This window comes from Galeopterus variegatus, unplaced genomic scaffold (assembly GCF_000696425.1).
Source record: "Galeopterus variegatus unplaced genomic scaffold, G_variegatus-3.0.2 Scaffold1169, whole genome shotgun sequence".
Classification (NCBI taxonomy): domain Eukaryota; kingdom Metazoa; phylum Chordata; class Mammalia; order Dermoptera; family Cynocephalidae; genus Galeopterus; species Galeopterus variegatus.
In genome coordinates, this window is record NW_007727280.1 from 399,771 (window position 1) to 414,572 (window position 14,802).

At 35.7% G+C, this 14,802-nt stretch overlaps 1 protein-coding gene across 2 annotated transcripts in view; it reads left to right on the top strand.

Annotated features, from left to right (window-relative positions):
• ATL2 (atlastin GTPase 2) overlaps positions 1–14,802 on the top strand; it is a 63,264-nt gene that overhangs the window by 33,359 nt on the left and 15,103 nt on the right. For both annotated transcript variants that reach the window (XM_008575298.1, XM_008575297.1), the window contains exons 3-4: positions 13,714–13,848; positions 14,163–14,267. In XM_008575298.1, coding sequence (XP_008573520.1) covers positions 13,714–13,848; positions 14,163–14,267 — 240 coding nt within the window. The remainder of the gene's footprint in view (positions 1–13,713; positions 13,849–14,162; positions 14,268–14,802) is intronic.

The following is a 14,802-nucleotide window of genomic DNA, read 5'->3' on the forward strand; positions in this document are numbered from 1 at the left end:
ATGACTCAGATATTTGAGCACTTAAGGTTGTCTAATATCTCTCTCAGATTTTCTTCAATGCCTTTGATTCTTTGTTCTTTTTTTTTTTTGTCTGCTTGTGTTACTTCAACCAGCCCATCTTCAAGTTCAGAGGTTCTCTCTTCAACTTCGACAAGCCTGCTGGTTAAACTCTCCGTTGTGTTTTTTGTTTTGCTGAATAGCTTCTTCAGTTTGTCAAGTTCTGCTGCATTTTTTTTTCAGGGTATTGATTTCCTTGTACATTTCCTCTTTCAGGTCCTGTATACTTTTCCTCATTTCATCATGTCCTCTAGCTGAGTTTTCTTGTATCTCGTTCAGTTTCCTTAGAATTATCACTCGAAATTCTTTGTCAGTCATTTCAAGGGCTTCTTGTTCTATAGGATCTAGAGCATGAGATTTATTTTCTTTGGGTGGTGTACTTTCTTGAGTTTTCGTATTTCTGGTGTCTTTTCTTTGATGTTTATTCATTGTGGCAGGGGTTTTCACAGTCCATAGGTTTGACACTATTGCCTGACTAAGATGTAGCTGGGGTTGCCAATTTGGTATGGCTACCTCAGTGACTACTCAGTTGGACACTAGTGCCAGGCAAGTCCAAAATTGACTACTGGGAAGATGGCGGGGTGCTGGCGCCGCTCCCGCGTTGCGCTCCTGCCATAGCCTCTGCAGGGAGAGCGCCCCCGCAGGCAGAGCGCCCTGGCCGCCTCTCGCAGCTCCTGGCGCTCCTGGCTCCTGGTCACGCTGCAGCATGCTTAGTCTCTCTCCGGCTTGTGGTTCCAGTGGCTCCTGGGGCCGGGGAGGCGACAGCCCCCTCCCGGGCAAAAACCGCAGTCGCCGGACCCTGTGTCCCGGCAGTGGGGCTGCGCAGCCCGGCCCAGCGCTGAGGGCAGCTGCAGCGAAGCCAGGTGCCAAGTGGCAGCCGCTCCTCCTGTGGCTTCTTCTCGGGGGAGGATTTTGTAAATTTCACAAAATGGCGGGCTCCAAACCTCAGTGCTTGTATTTTGAGAGTCCCCTTCAAGGTCTCAGCAATCCTTCAGAGCAATCCACCTGGGTAGTAAGAGCTACCCCTGGTGCAAGCAAGGACACTAGAGATTCTGTCTCACTGTCAGACTTTCTGAGTTCCTCTTCTTGCTGGTGGCCTCTGGGATCCTGCCGGCGTGGGCGGCCCACTCCCTTCCCGCCGCCATGTTTTTTCCACATTTTCACTTTTAGATGGCACCAGACAATTGTTATTTTTCCTACCTCTCCCTGAGTTTGTCTTTCTCCCCTGAAAAAAGGAAAAAAAAAGTTTCACTTGAATCAGAATTTTTTTTAACAATTGGAAGTTGGGCTGAGGGAATGGGAATTTGATGGGACAAAGAAGGAACTGGAAACTTTGGAGTAGAGCACTTACGGGGAACAGCTTTATATGGGACTTCTGACATTCAGAAGCCACATGAAGACACCAGAAAAAACATTTTGACAGAAATATGTAATTGTCTAAATGCTGTCAGAGTGCTCATCTTCATGAGTTCTGTATAAATTTGTAACTTGGGTGTGCATCTGCCTTCAGATAAGAAATAAACGTTATTAGTAAACACTCCTTAGTAAACATTCATAAGTAAACATTCCTAGTTGGTTTTCCAGGAAGCTTTTCAGTAGATCCTTTTTATGGGGATCTCTTTAGGCATTTTCAAGTATTCTTGAGTATCAAGAATATAGATCCTATTAAAGAACAGTATTTTATGTGTTTAGGAAATTGAAGAAGATGTATTATTTTAATAAGTTTTTCCATTTGGACTTCATTGTTTCCCAGAGTTTTACATCTGAAATAGAGAAATGTAAAAATAATGGCATATTCTTTTAAAAAAAATCCGTGCATTTAAAGATGATAAAGAGTTTCTGTATTTTAAGGTCCTTTACCTTGTTAAGTTAGCTTGTGTGTATTGTATCTGTGTCTGAGCTGTTCACTGCAAATGTGTTTGATTCCAAGTAGGTCACAGAGAGTAGAATGCTGGAAAGGGAAGGACTCTTAGATCCTTTCTTTAGGAATGACATATAAGTTTCACCTCAGGTGCCATTTCTGATTTCATCTCTGATCAATTGGTAGTGGCTCTTCAAAGGGGGAGTAGCAGTTCATATATGTCATGTATTTGCATACAGTGAAGGAGAACATTTGTTACTTGTAAAAGTAATTCTTGAAAAATTTCAAATGAAATCGTTATAAAAATTTATGTGAGAAGTATTAAGTTCATTATGTCAGTATTTTAAAAAAATCAACATATTATTTCATGTGTAAAAGTAGTAAGTTATGTAAGAGGAGATTAAAATCTGTAATCAGACAGTTGGTGGTGATGGGAGGGAAGTTGACTTTCTCCTCCAAAATATATGTGTATATTTTCAAATATTCTGTTCTTCCCCCATTTAAATTCTGATTCAGTTGTTCAGGGGTGTAGTTCAGGTAAATGTATTTTTTCCTTTTTAAAATTTATCTCATTTCTAAAAAGTATAATTTACATATAGAAAGGTGCACCAATCTTAAGTGTGCAGCTTGATAAAATTTTATTTGTGTATACACTCACTCCCCCCCTTTGTGCTCCTTTCCAGTTGATATCTACCCCCCAAAAGTAACTTTTTCTGATTCTGTCATCACAAGCTTGTTTTACCTCTTTTTAAACTTCATGTGAATGAAATCATACCATAGGTATTCTGCGTTGGGCTTATTTTGTTAGCATCATAACTTTGAGATGTACCCATGTTTTTGCATGTAGTGATAGTTCATTATTTTTGCTGCTTTAGTATTCTACTATATGATTATATCATATTTTATTTATCCATTTGCTTTAATCTTATAATTTTTAGTCAGCTGGTTTTTGTGAATCACACCCTAGACTCCAATGTCGATAGGAATTGTTAGAAAGATGTTGATCAAATTGCCACAGCTGCCTACTGTGAAAGTAGTTTCAATTCCAGGGTTAGTTTATGAAGATCAAAATTTAATTTAGTAGAATTAAATTATATGATGGTACTTCAGAAGGTTGGTGGAAAAATGGAATTAGAAGGTAATAAGAATATTCCCATGAACTTTTTGAAATACCCTTGCATAATGCATGTAAAACTTAGCACAATGCTTGATTTTGACACTAAGTAATGGTGATAGCTGTTATTATTGATCCCTTCTAGATAAGGATTCTTAATTTTGTACAGAGTTGCTTCTACTTTTATATCATTCTCTTTTTTCTTTTTAGAACTTTATGATTAAGAATTTTAAGCACATCAATCTCATTTCATCTATACTCCAACTCATTCCATACAATATGTATTTTGAAGTAAATTCCAGACATGTCATTTCTTTTGTAATATTTCTGTATGTGTCTTTTAAAGATAAGGACTTATTTTGGACTTTATAATAATATTATCATGCATAAAAACAATAATAATTTCTTAATGTTATGAAATGTCTTATCAGCGTTCCATTTTCCAAAGCCTCAAATGCTTTATTTTTGATAGAGTGTTTGAATCCAACCACATGAGTTCTACATTATGATTGGTTGTCTTTAAAGTTTTTGTTTTTTTAACACCTCTTTTTAGATTTCCCTCCATTTCTTCTTGGCAATTTATTTGTTGAACAGACTGTTGGTCTTACAGTTTCCCAGTCTGGATTTGTAGATTGTGTCCCATTGGTGTAGTTTTACATGTTTCTTTGTCGTATGAATTTTCTGTAAATTATTCTGTAAATTAGTTGAATCTGGAGACTTGATCAGACTCAGGTTTGACTCTTTTTTCACAGGAGTACTTCATACATGATGTATTCTTCTATCAGTAGGCACATATTGTCCTTTAATATAACAGTTTTTGAATCTTTTCTGCATTTTAGGTACTGTGATTACTAAGCATTTAACAGATATTGTCTTACTCAGTATTCACAGTAATCCTATGCAGAAATGTTAGTATTTTGACTTGGTAGTTGAAGAAATGAGGCTCAAAGTAAGTGGCAAGGCTGAGATTCCAGACCAATACAATTTGATGCCAAAGCCTTTATTCCAAAAAACCATTATGTAAAAGTGTTTGGTCATTTCCCCATATATTTCCAGTGTGTAAAGTACAGGTACTTTAAAGGATATACCTACACTAAATTGTTCTTTTGTAAATGTTCACTTTTTACTGTTTACTTCAGAATTTGAAATAGAATAACAAGGACAAGTGCTTGTGCAAACATGGAACCTTTTCTTGATGCCCACTGGTGTCTAAGCTTAATGAATAAAGAGTCTTTGCTGTGTTTGATACAAAAGGGTTTTGACTCCATCTATAACATATTTGCTAAAGGCATTTTATCCTTTATACATAGTTTTTATTCTTTACTATTTAAAGAGGTGCTCCCAGAACTGCTGCCAGAGACCAGGATTAAAAACTATCTTTAAGGATCACATGTGCTGCTACATATAACTTGCCAAAAGCACAAATCTCTCAGAATCAGCCCTGTGGGATGTTGAACTTGATTTTACCTTTCTCGCCAAGGCTAGTAATGTCTGAGATGTAATACCGGTGGGAAATGTGTGAATACATGAAGAAAAACTTGGTTTGTTTATGTTCTTTTTCAATGAATAAATGTATTTGGAGGAAGAACAGCATTTTAAAATGTTTCTTCCTAGTGTCATTTTATTATTTGTTCTTTATTGTGGTGTAACTTACATACAATAAACTGCATAAACCTTAGTATAGCCAGTGAATTTTTATGTATGTATACATTTGTAACCACTTCCTCTCAGGTAAAGACAAAGAACACTTCCTGCATTCTAGAAAGCTCTCTTTCCCTCTCCCAGTTATTATCTTCAGCTCTCAAGGGCCAGCACTGTTCTGACTTGTATCACCATAGATTAGTTTTGCCTACTTTGGAACTTCACATAAATGTAATCATAAAGTGTGTATTCTTGTGTCTGGTTTCTTTACTCAACATTAAGCCTAAGAGATTCATCTATGTTGTTACATATCAAAAATTTGTTACTTTTTTATTGCTGAGTGGTATTTCATTTGATGAATATATCACAATATATTTACTCCTTCTGCTATTGATGACATGAGTTATTTCTAGTTTTTGTCTATTGTGAATAAAGCTGCTGTGAACATTCTTGTCCAAGACTTGGTGATGTAAGCACTTAATTCTGTTGAGTTTATATCCAGGAGTAGAAATACTAAGTCATAGGGTAAAATGCCTATTTAATGTTTGTAGGAACTGCCAAAATTTTTTTCAAAGTGGTTTCACCAGTTTGCACTTCCACCAGTAATATAAGAAATTTGTAGTGGCAGTGTATCTTGTAAACATTGTCAGTCTTTTCAATTTTAGCCATTTTGATAGGTGTGCATTTTGTTAATGTCAAATCATTATACTCAGTACAGGTTCATTTGCTCATAAGATTGCCAGATTTAATATAGAAGTTTGGCTTTTTTGTCTAATTATTTAGCTGAATTTACTTTTGAATATTTCATTCACTACAAGTGAAATATTGTATGTAGCTCTTATGCAACAAGCTGCAGAATTTTTAATTTTATATTACTATTTTTGCTATTGTGAGAAGTTTGCAAAATTTGATCAGAATTTTATGAATCAATAAAGAAAATAAAAATTGTCAGCTTATTTTTTCTCCTGAATATAAGCTTAAGAGGACTGGGTACAAAGGTTATATGGACCATGAGCTACTTTTTTTCTATTAGCACCTTGAGGTCCCCCCTGCCCCGGTATTTTGATTTTGGAATTGAAAATAATTTTCTGTTTTTCCATATGTAAGTTTTAAATTAGTGTGTGTAATTCAATTAGAAAAGCTATGTCAAATGTTGTCAAAGCTAGAAGAATCAGAAACAGATGAGATGGAAGAAGCTACACTATATAGTTTGAAGTCCTTATTGCAGTGTTTTGGCAGGGACTTTCTTGGTTACATTCCTAAATTTACTGCTTGAAAATGTTGTCATTTGTAGCCTTTGAAATACCTTTCCAGCTCTAAGCCCCAAATGTACGTACTGCCTCTTTTGTGATATCAAAATTATGCTATCTGTGTCATTACATATTTTGATTTTGGATTTGAGAGAACACAAATTATAGACCTTTTTCCATTCTGAAGTCTTTGTTCCTGTAAGTTAAATTTACTATTTCTGAAGTAATTGGTTTTATTTAGGCGGTTTATTAAATATATCAAGTAATATACCGTTACACATGAACCCTGACTAAACAAACACCATCTTTAGAACATTTAGGGAGTTAATAATCTTGTATAATTTAAGTTCCATAATAATATTAACTTTTTGGAGAAGAAATATTTTTTAAGGTAATTAAATCTCCCCCCAACACCTCTTTCCCCCACTCCTCTGGAACAGTTTTGCTGTTCATGAGTTTTAGTTCAGAATTTCTTTGTTCTCACTCTTTGAAAAATTTTTTCCTACACATTTCTTTAATAGAATACGTTTTTCTATAGATACTTTGGAGAATGTACAACCTGATCCTTTCAAGAAGCAGGTTTAAGCCATAAAATTTATGCCACATATTTTGATGCTTTGTTAGGCACATAAACATTAAGGCTTATTACATTTTCTTGGAGAATTGACCTTTGTCATAATTTTGCCACTCTTAATCCTTGTTCTAAGTCTGCTTGTTCTTTCCTTGTTTTGAAGTCTGTTTTGTCTGAAATTAATATAGCTGTTCTAGCTTTCCTTTGATAAGTGTTAGCATGATATATCTTCCTCCATTACTTTTAACCTATCGGAATCTTTATGTTTAAAGTGAATTTCTTGTAGATAGCATATAGTTAGCTCTTTTTAAAAAAAAATCAGTATAACAGTTTCTGTCTTTTAATTGGTGTATTTAGACCATTCACATCTAAAGTAATTATTGATATAGTTGGATTTATAAGCTGCCATGCTTGTAACGGTTTTCTGTTTTTTTCATTTGTTCTTTCTTTTTATCTTCTCTTTTTCTGCCTTCTCTAGTTTTAATTGAGCATTTTATATGATTATATTTTCTGTACTCTCACTTGAAAAATTTTCTTCGTTGGTTGACTAGAGTTTGTAATATACATTTACAATTAATCTAAGTCTACTTTCAAATAATGTTACTGCTTAGTGGATAGTGTAGTTATCTTAGAATATTCCCAATTCCTCTCTCCTGTCCTTTGAAAATGGCATTGCTATCATTCATTTCTTCTATCCATATACTATAACCACCTGTAAGATTTTGCTTTCTTGTCCTTTTCTGATGCTTTTTTTTTTTTTTTTTAATGTAGGTTTGAGTTTCTGAGCTATGTTATTTTCCTTTTCATTAAAGAACTTCTAACATTTTTTGCAGGGCCAGGGGTGTTGGTGTCAGCCTCTCTCAGTTTCTGTCTAAGGTATTATTTATTTCTCCTTCACTTTTTTAGGAAAATTTCACTGGATACAGAAGTTTAGTTTTGTGGCTTTTTCCTTTCAGCCCTTTAAATAACTCACTGCACTCTCCTTGTTTGCATGGTTTTTGATGAGAAGTCCAATGTAATTCTTATCCTTGTTCCTCTATAGGTGAAGTGTTTTTTTGTCTCTGGCATCTTTCAACATTTTCTCTAAGACTGAATTATTTTGCAGCTAGACTATGATATGCCGGGTGTAGATTTTTGGTGTTTATCCTGCGTGGTGCTCTTCGACCTTTCTGGATCTGTGTGTTTGGTGTCTCATTAACTTTGGAAAATCCCCTTTCTCTCTTTTCCTTCTGTATTTTCATCACATCTGTGTTATACCTGCTATAATTGTCCCACAGTTCTTGGATAGTCTGTTCTATGATTTTTATCTTCAGTTATTTTTTTCCTCTATGCATTTCAGTTTAGGAAGTTCTTTTGACATAGAACTTCAAGCTCAGTAATTCTTAGTTTATGGATAAGTGCCTCAAAGACATTCTTTATTTCCGTTATAGTGTTTTTGATTTTTAGCATTTTCTTTTGATTATTTCTTAGAGTTTCCATTTCTGCTTACATTATCTGTTTTTGTATGTTGTCTACTTTTTCCATTAGAGCCCTTAACATATTAATCATAGTTATTTTAAGCTTCCTATAATTTCAGAATGTACATTATATCAGAGCCTGGTTATAATGCTTGCTTTTTCTCTTCAATCTGTTTTTTCTTGCCTTTTGACATGGCTTATAATTTTTTTGCTGAAAGCCAGATATGAAGTATCAGGAAATAGGAACTGAAGATTCAGGCTTTCACTGTGAAGTTTTATGTTAATCTAGCTAGGAGATTGGTCCGTGCTTAATATTTTCTGTATTGTAGGTTCCGAGGCTTTAGTTTTCTCCCTCCTCCACCATTGTCTTTGGGTTTCCCTGAAGAACTCCTCCTCAAATGGAATCTGTGTCTTGCAGTTTTCTAGTTGTAATCTACTGTCATTATGTTTTATTAGTCCTGTTGGTTTGGTGTTAAAGTGTGTGGGAGGGGAAGCTTTATATATCATTTTATGGCTAAATCTCAGTTTTTAGTGGGCATGAGTCCTTGGGGTGTGACCTTCATTTTTTCCTCCCCTTTATACTAGACAGGCTAGAAGGGGCTGGAGTTGGCTAATTGCCCCTCCCCCTGGTCAGTTAAAGCTGTGATAAGGTAGTTAGTCCAGAAAGGAAGGCCTTTGTTATTGGGACTACACTGTCTGTATGTAATTCAAAGAGGTTACTTTCCCCTGGGTGAATTCAAAAATGGTTACTTTCCCCCTTCCTCTGCCAGAGTTATGAGGGAAGTTTTCTTCCATCTTTACCTTAAGAACCTTGTGGAACTCCTGGAGGTAAAACCCAGGAAAGTGTGGGGTCTGCTGAGACTGAGCCTTTAGGAGTGCCTAACTCTTAAGCTAGTCCACTCTGTTTCCAGCAGTTCTTCCAAACTGCCATGTAAGTGTTTCTACCAGTTGCTCCAACAGCTTCTGGTCCTGGTAAGCTGAGTCGTAGCTCGTGAGTCTGTATTCATTCATCTCTTCAGATTTTGGGGTGGTAGTTTGCCCTGTGACTTGAATTCTTTGATCTATGAAAGAAAAGTCATTAATTTTCAGTTTGTTAAACGTTTTTCTTGTAGGGGTAGGTGTGAATACATCTAAGCTTTTTACATGTGAAAGCTGGACTAGAAGTTCAGTGGAAGACTGTAAAGTCAAATCTCCGTGTCAAACCTCAGTTTAATAACTGGTGGTATCTCCCCTTTCCTTTCCACTAGCCCTCAAAGGATACCTTTTTTAAAAAATTGTGGTAAAATATGCATAACATAAAATTCACCACTTTAACCATTTTTTAAAGTGTGCAGTTCAGTGGCACTAAGTACATAGAAGTTGTTGTGCGGCCATCGCCACCGTCCATCTCTCGGGCTTTACCCATTAAATACCAACTCCCGGCCCCCCCCGCCCCAGCCCTGTCTATTCTACTTCCCACCATTCTACTTCCTGTCTCCAAGTTTGACTACTCTAAGCAACTTATCTGAGCGGAATCATATAGTATTTGTCCTTTTGTGTCTGACTACTCCACTTAGTGTCTTTAAGGTCAAAGACACCTGTTAAGCAGAGCCTTTTTTGTTTAATTATTAAATTCTTCTTGAGCATGTACCTAAGTTGTTAGAGTTGTCCTTTGCCTGAGTTTGTGAGTTGCGTCAGTCATAATGTCTTCTATTTGTCCAGCCCCAGAAGGGAGGAGTTGGATGTGGGTGGGGATGGGCGGGAAGGAGGTATATAAAAGGTGGACAATTTTTAATTATTTTAGAGTCAATTGTTTCATAATTTGTTCCAGGACTTGCAGCGAGCTCTCACATATTGAAGTGAAAATACTAAATTAAAGTTCATGGTCAGAATTTATATACTACTCATTCTACTCAACAATTGGGGTGTTTAGTGTTAATAACCTGTCTCCTGAATAGGTATTAGTTTTATACAAATGAAGATTTTCATTTGTGGTTGTTTTTCTGGGGAATACCTTTCAACTAGGGAGGATATCCCCCTTTTGTTGTAATGCTACTTGGATCTTAATTTCATCTTTTTTGACTCTCTTACTCCTAACTGTGATGAGTTATTATGGCTTCTGGGTGGACCTTTTATTCTTCCAGCCTGTCCGTTGTTGAAGGAGTCAGCTTGCCTGCAAACAGGGAGCTGGTGTGTTTTGATACATGTGGGCCTGGCTGGACCATCAACTCTTTGTCTAAAGGTTAACTAGTGGTGCTTTGTTGCTAGGGAATATTACCTTTCCTTTGGCGAAGTATGAATTTGTTTCTTACTATTTAGAGTAGTCTTTTAGTCTTTTGGCAAGTACTATATTTATTTGCTATTTGACTACACATAAAGTTCAGGTGATTTCAGATTGCCTTTTGCAAGTGAGATTTATTCTGTTAAGTTCTTCTCTTTTTCTATTTATTTTTTACTGGAGGAATAAGTTTACTTTTGGATTTCTGGGTTTTGAGGCTTTTTGTTGTTGTTTCTACATTAGTAATGGTACCAGATTGGTGAGTGTGTGTGTGTGTGTGTGTGTGTGTTTTGACTGCTAAGGGGATTGCAACTCTCGGCACGGTGTTGTCTGCACCACGCTCAGACAGTGAGTGCACCGGCCATCCTTATATAAGATCCGAACCCGTGGCCTCGGTGCTACCAGCGCTGCACTCTTCCGAGTGAGCCACGGGGCTGGCCCCCAGATTGGTGTTTTTTGAGTTTTTAGGTTTGCTTTTAGTAAATTGTGACAGCAAATAGAGTCTGATGTCAGTGAGGCTGCCTCTAGAACCCACTAGAATGCTCCTTGAGGACAGAGGTGTTTGTTCTTCTTCACTGCTGTATCCCTAGAGCCTACAACTCCTACGATGTGGTAGGAGTTCAAAAAATACTTGTGGAATGAATGACTGTATTTTATGAAAGCTCTCAGTATTCAGTATGTTAGAGAAATAATAGACTTCTTCAAGTTTTGGAGAATATGATTAGCTAGGTTTTTTGACTTACCTTTTCTTTCATCTTTTTATTGACTAATCAATTTAATATTTTAAAAACATTTTTATTACAGTGTAAACGAATGCGTAGTCAATAGATTTTTTAAAAGACACCAATTCTTTTTAAAGTTTCTTTTGAAGAGAGAGTTAACAAATGTTAGCCTTTGATTTCAGTCATCTCTACTTTTTTTTTTTTTTTTTTTTTTCCTTTTTGAGGCCAGACACACTGCGCTCAGCCAGTGAGTGCACCAGCCATCCCTATATAGGATCCGAACCCGCGGCGGGAGCGCTGCTGCGCTCCCAGCGCCGCACTCTCCCGAGTGCGCCATGGGCTTGGCCCATCTACTTTTTAAAATTTATTTTTACTCTCTTGACCATGTAATTGTATTGTTTCTAGGAATAATAAAAAAGATCATATTTCTTCCACATTTATTACCCGTTCTCAAAAGGGAGCACACTGAAGCTTATAAGTAAAATTTTTATCTATGAATTTATTGAACAAATATTTTGGGTGCCTATTGCAAATCAAGCACTATTCTGCATGCTGGGAATACTTATGAGAATGAAACAAACAAAACTTCTGCTTTGATGAAATATACGTTCTCTTAGAGGAGATAGAGAAACAAGATAAGTAAAATGCAGAATTCTCTAAGAGGGTAGATTCTTTAAAGTTATTTGTGTAGGTTGGCCCTTTTAAAAATAAACAATCCATTGTATTTCAGATTTCTTTGACATTGTGGGGGAATGAGATGCCACATGTGAGAACCTGAAACAGTGTTAGACACTTTGATAGGAACAGTTTGGTAAAGATGATTGAGTTTACAGCCCTTGCTCTCAGGAGACTCACAGAAGAACTGCAATGCAAAGCCATGTAAAAGTAACTATGCAGTATCAATAATATACTTTAAAAGAAAAGTTGGGAGTTTCTTGACTGCTGGCTGAGTCTAGGCAGAGAACAGGTGGAACAGGAGTAGATAAGTTAAACAAAGGATGTATATGGGGAACGGTGACCTTTTGGGTGTGATAGAAACAGGAAGGTGTGTCTGTGTGTGTTGGATTCTATGGGGAACATCAGGACCAGAGATAGGAAAAATAAAGATGGATTGTTATGCAGCAGACTTCCAGATAGTTTTATAGTTAGTGGGGAACCACAAATGACTTTTTAGCAGGACAGTGGCATTACATTTCTTGTGAAAATAAAAAGACTGGGAGGGATGTGTTAGAGGGTAGAGTAAGAAGGTGTAAGGAGACAGATTTGGAGCATCTGAGATATAGTCCAGGGACAGGACCACTAGCTAGTTGTGCTTGTTTAGGTGGTATCATTAACCTTCTAATCCCTATGTAGGGTCCCTGCTGAAACACAAGACCATCGTGTATACAGTGAATGGAGTTTTGTTATGTGGCAACCTTGTATAGCAGAGATGAGAGCTTTAGGTTGAAGGTATTGAAAAACTAAAAAAAAGAAAGGAATCCAAAGGATTTATGTAAATGATAGGATTGGTGGCCTACTGGGGATGGAAGTTTTGTGGAATAATAACAATTATAAATGGTTTGAAGTCTAAGTATCCTCACATTAGGTGATGGTCTGGATGCCGGTGTTTTTTGCCACTTTTTATCTGCTGTTCTTAGATTGCTTCATCTCTCATCGGTCCTGCCTTAAACATCTTATCTCCACCCTTTATTTGGGTGTTGTAATCTCTTTTTAGATATCTAGCCTTATTAGGAGTATTTCTGAAACAAAGGAATTTTCCTATGGGTTACATTGAGTAAAGGATATGTGAGCTTTAAGAATATTAAAGTATAGGGATATTAACATCTGTCAAAGGTACTCATTTATTATGTCCCAGATTAAATTTTTTGGAAAATTACTTTATGGTATATTAACTTTTGTATTATTTTATAATACTTAGTTATAACAGTTTAGCCCTGTGATCTAGTTAAAACATTTCATTATGAAAATTTTAAACATACCCCAAAATAAATAGTATAATGAACCCCAAAGTATACATATCAACGTTTTACTAGTCTTGTTTTATCTGTTTCTTCCTTATTTCCCCTCTGGAATATTTTAAAGCAAATGTCAGGCATATTTTCTTTCCCCTAATACTTGAGTATGTAACAGATGACTCTATTTTTTAAAAAACACAACTGCAGTATCATCACACCAAACAATTGTCTTTACCCCAAATTAACACCATCTAATATGATACACAGGGTTCACATTTCCCTACTGGTTTCAAAAGAGGCTTTTTTACAGTTGGATTATTTGAATCAGCTTTCTAACAAGTCTTGTGGTTATTTTTAAAGCTAATTATTTTTTAAAGAGAAAAGGCAGTGTGAAAACATTTTAGTATAAACTATTCAAAGACAGCAATACTTTTTTGACAGTCATTTTGTCTGGAACTTAGTTTTGCTTATCTGCGCAAGAAGATGTTAAAATAGGTAGCTGGTGTCTATTTTTTATGATTTTTAAACATTTTAGGAAATCTTTCAAAAAAGGGGAAAAGTAGATGTGACCCCACTTATCTCAAAGCCTAGAGAGTGGAAACGTGAGCTGATTTGAGAAGGTTTAGGTTTATAGGAGACTGCATTTTTATAAGAAAAAGAGCCCCACATGGGACTTGGGACTGTGTTTGTAACTACTTGTGTGATGTTATATTTTATCTCTCTGGATTTAGCTTTTCCATTTGTGAAATAAGATATCGGTGATTTCCTAAGTTTTTTAGCTCTTAATTTTTTTAGGTTGTGTTTTACATTTATTTTTCACTTTAACAGGATTCTCAAAGTTGGATTGGTGGAAACAATGAACCGTTGACTGGCTTTACCTGGCGAGGTGGTTGTGAAAGAGAAACAACAGGCATACAAGTTTGGAATGAAGTATTTGTGATTGACAGACCTAATGGAACAAAAGTAAAATTCTCTTATAATTTTTTACTATTTTTTAAAAGGTGAAAGATTTATATGATCTGAGGAGAAACCAGAGTATAATAATTTTTTACTATTTTTTTCTCCCTTATTCTTTCCTGAGCTATTTTGTGGTATTAAAAATCAAAACAACACAGAACTATTAATGTCTATTAATTTTAACATATGGATTATTATGTTAAAATGTGTGAGATATGAATATGTTTCTTGATTTAATTACTGATTTTTACATTTATCATTTTATACTTGATTTTTATAGTCATTTTTGGTGAATATTGTACTGTTCTATAAATTCCTAGGTGGCTGTGCTGCTCATGGATACCCAGGGTGCCTTTGATAGCCAGTCAACTATCAAAGACTGTGCAACCGTGTTTGCTCTGAGCACTATGACTAGCTCTGTCCAGGTGAGACACAAGATTAAGTGGTAAATTCAGATAATCCTAATACCTTTGGCCTCTCCTCAAAATGTCTTTTGACTGAAAGGAAAAAGATTAAAATTAAAGAGAGCTATTCACATTTCTTATTGGTTATTTGCATTTCTATGCTTGCTTTCCTGGCTCACAATGTGAAATTTCATATTTTGGATAGTTAAAAAGGAAGCAATAAATCATTAGCCCGTCCCTTTGGTTTTACATCATAAAATCTATGCTTTTTTTTTTTTTAATAAGGAGTAGATATTGCATATTATCTGTAATTGAAATCAGTCAGATGGCTGCCAGATACAGTAAGGTGTAGAGCATATTTTTGTTTTTTGGATAGACTAAACAAGAAAAATCAATCAACTGATTAAACTTAGTTTTCTGTTTGATACCTATGACAACTAGTGCTCAATTTTATTTGAACTAAAGGAGATAGAAGCATAAGAATTAATTCATATTTAACTTAGGAAACCTAAGTGATACTTATATAGTAAACTAAGGATTTATGAGAGTACTTCAA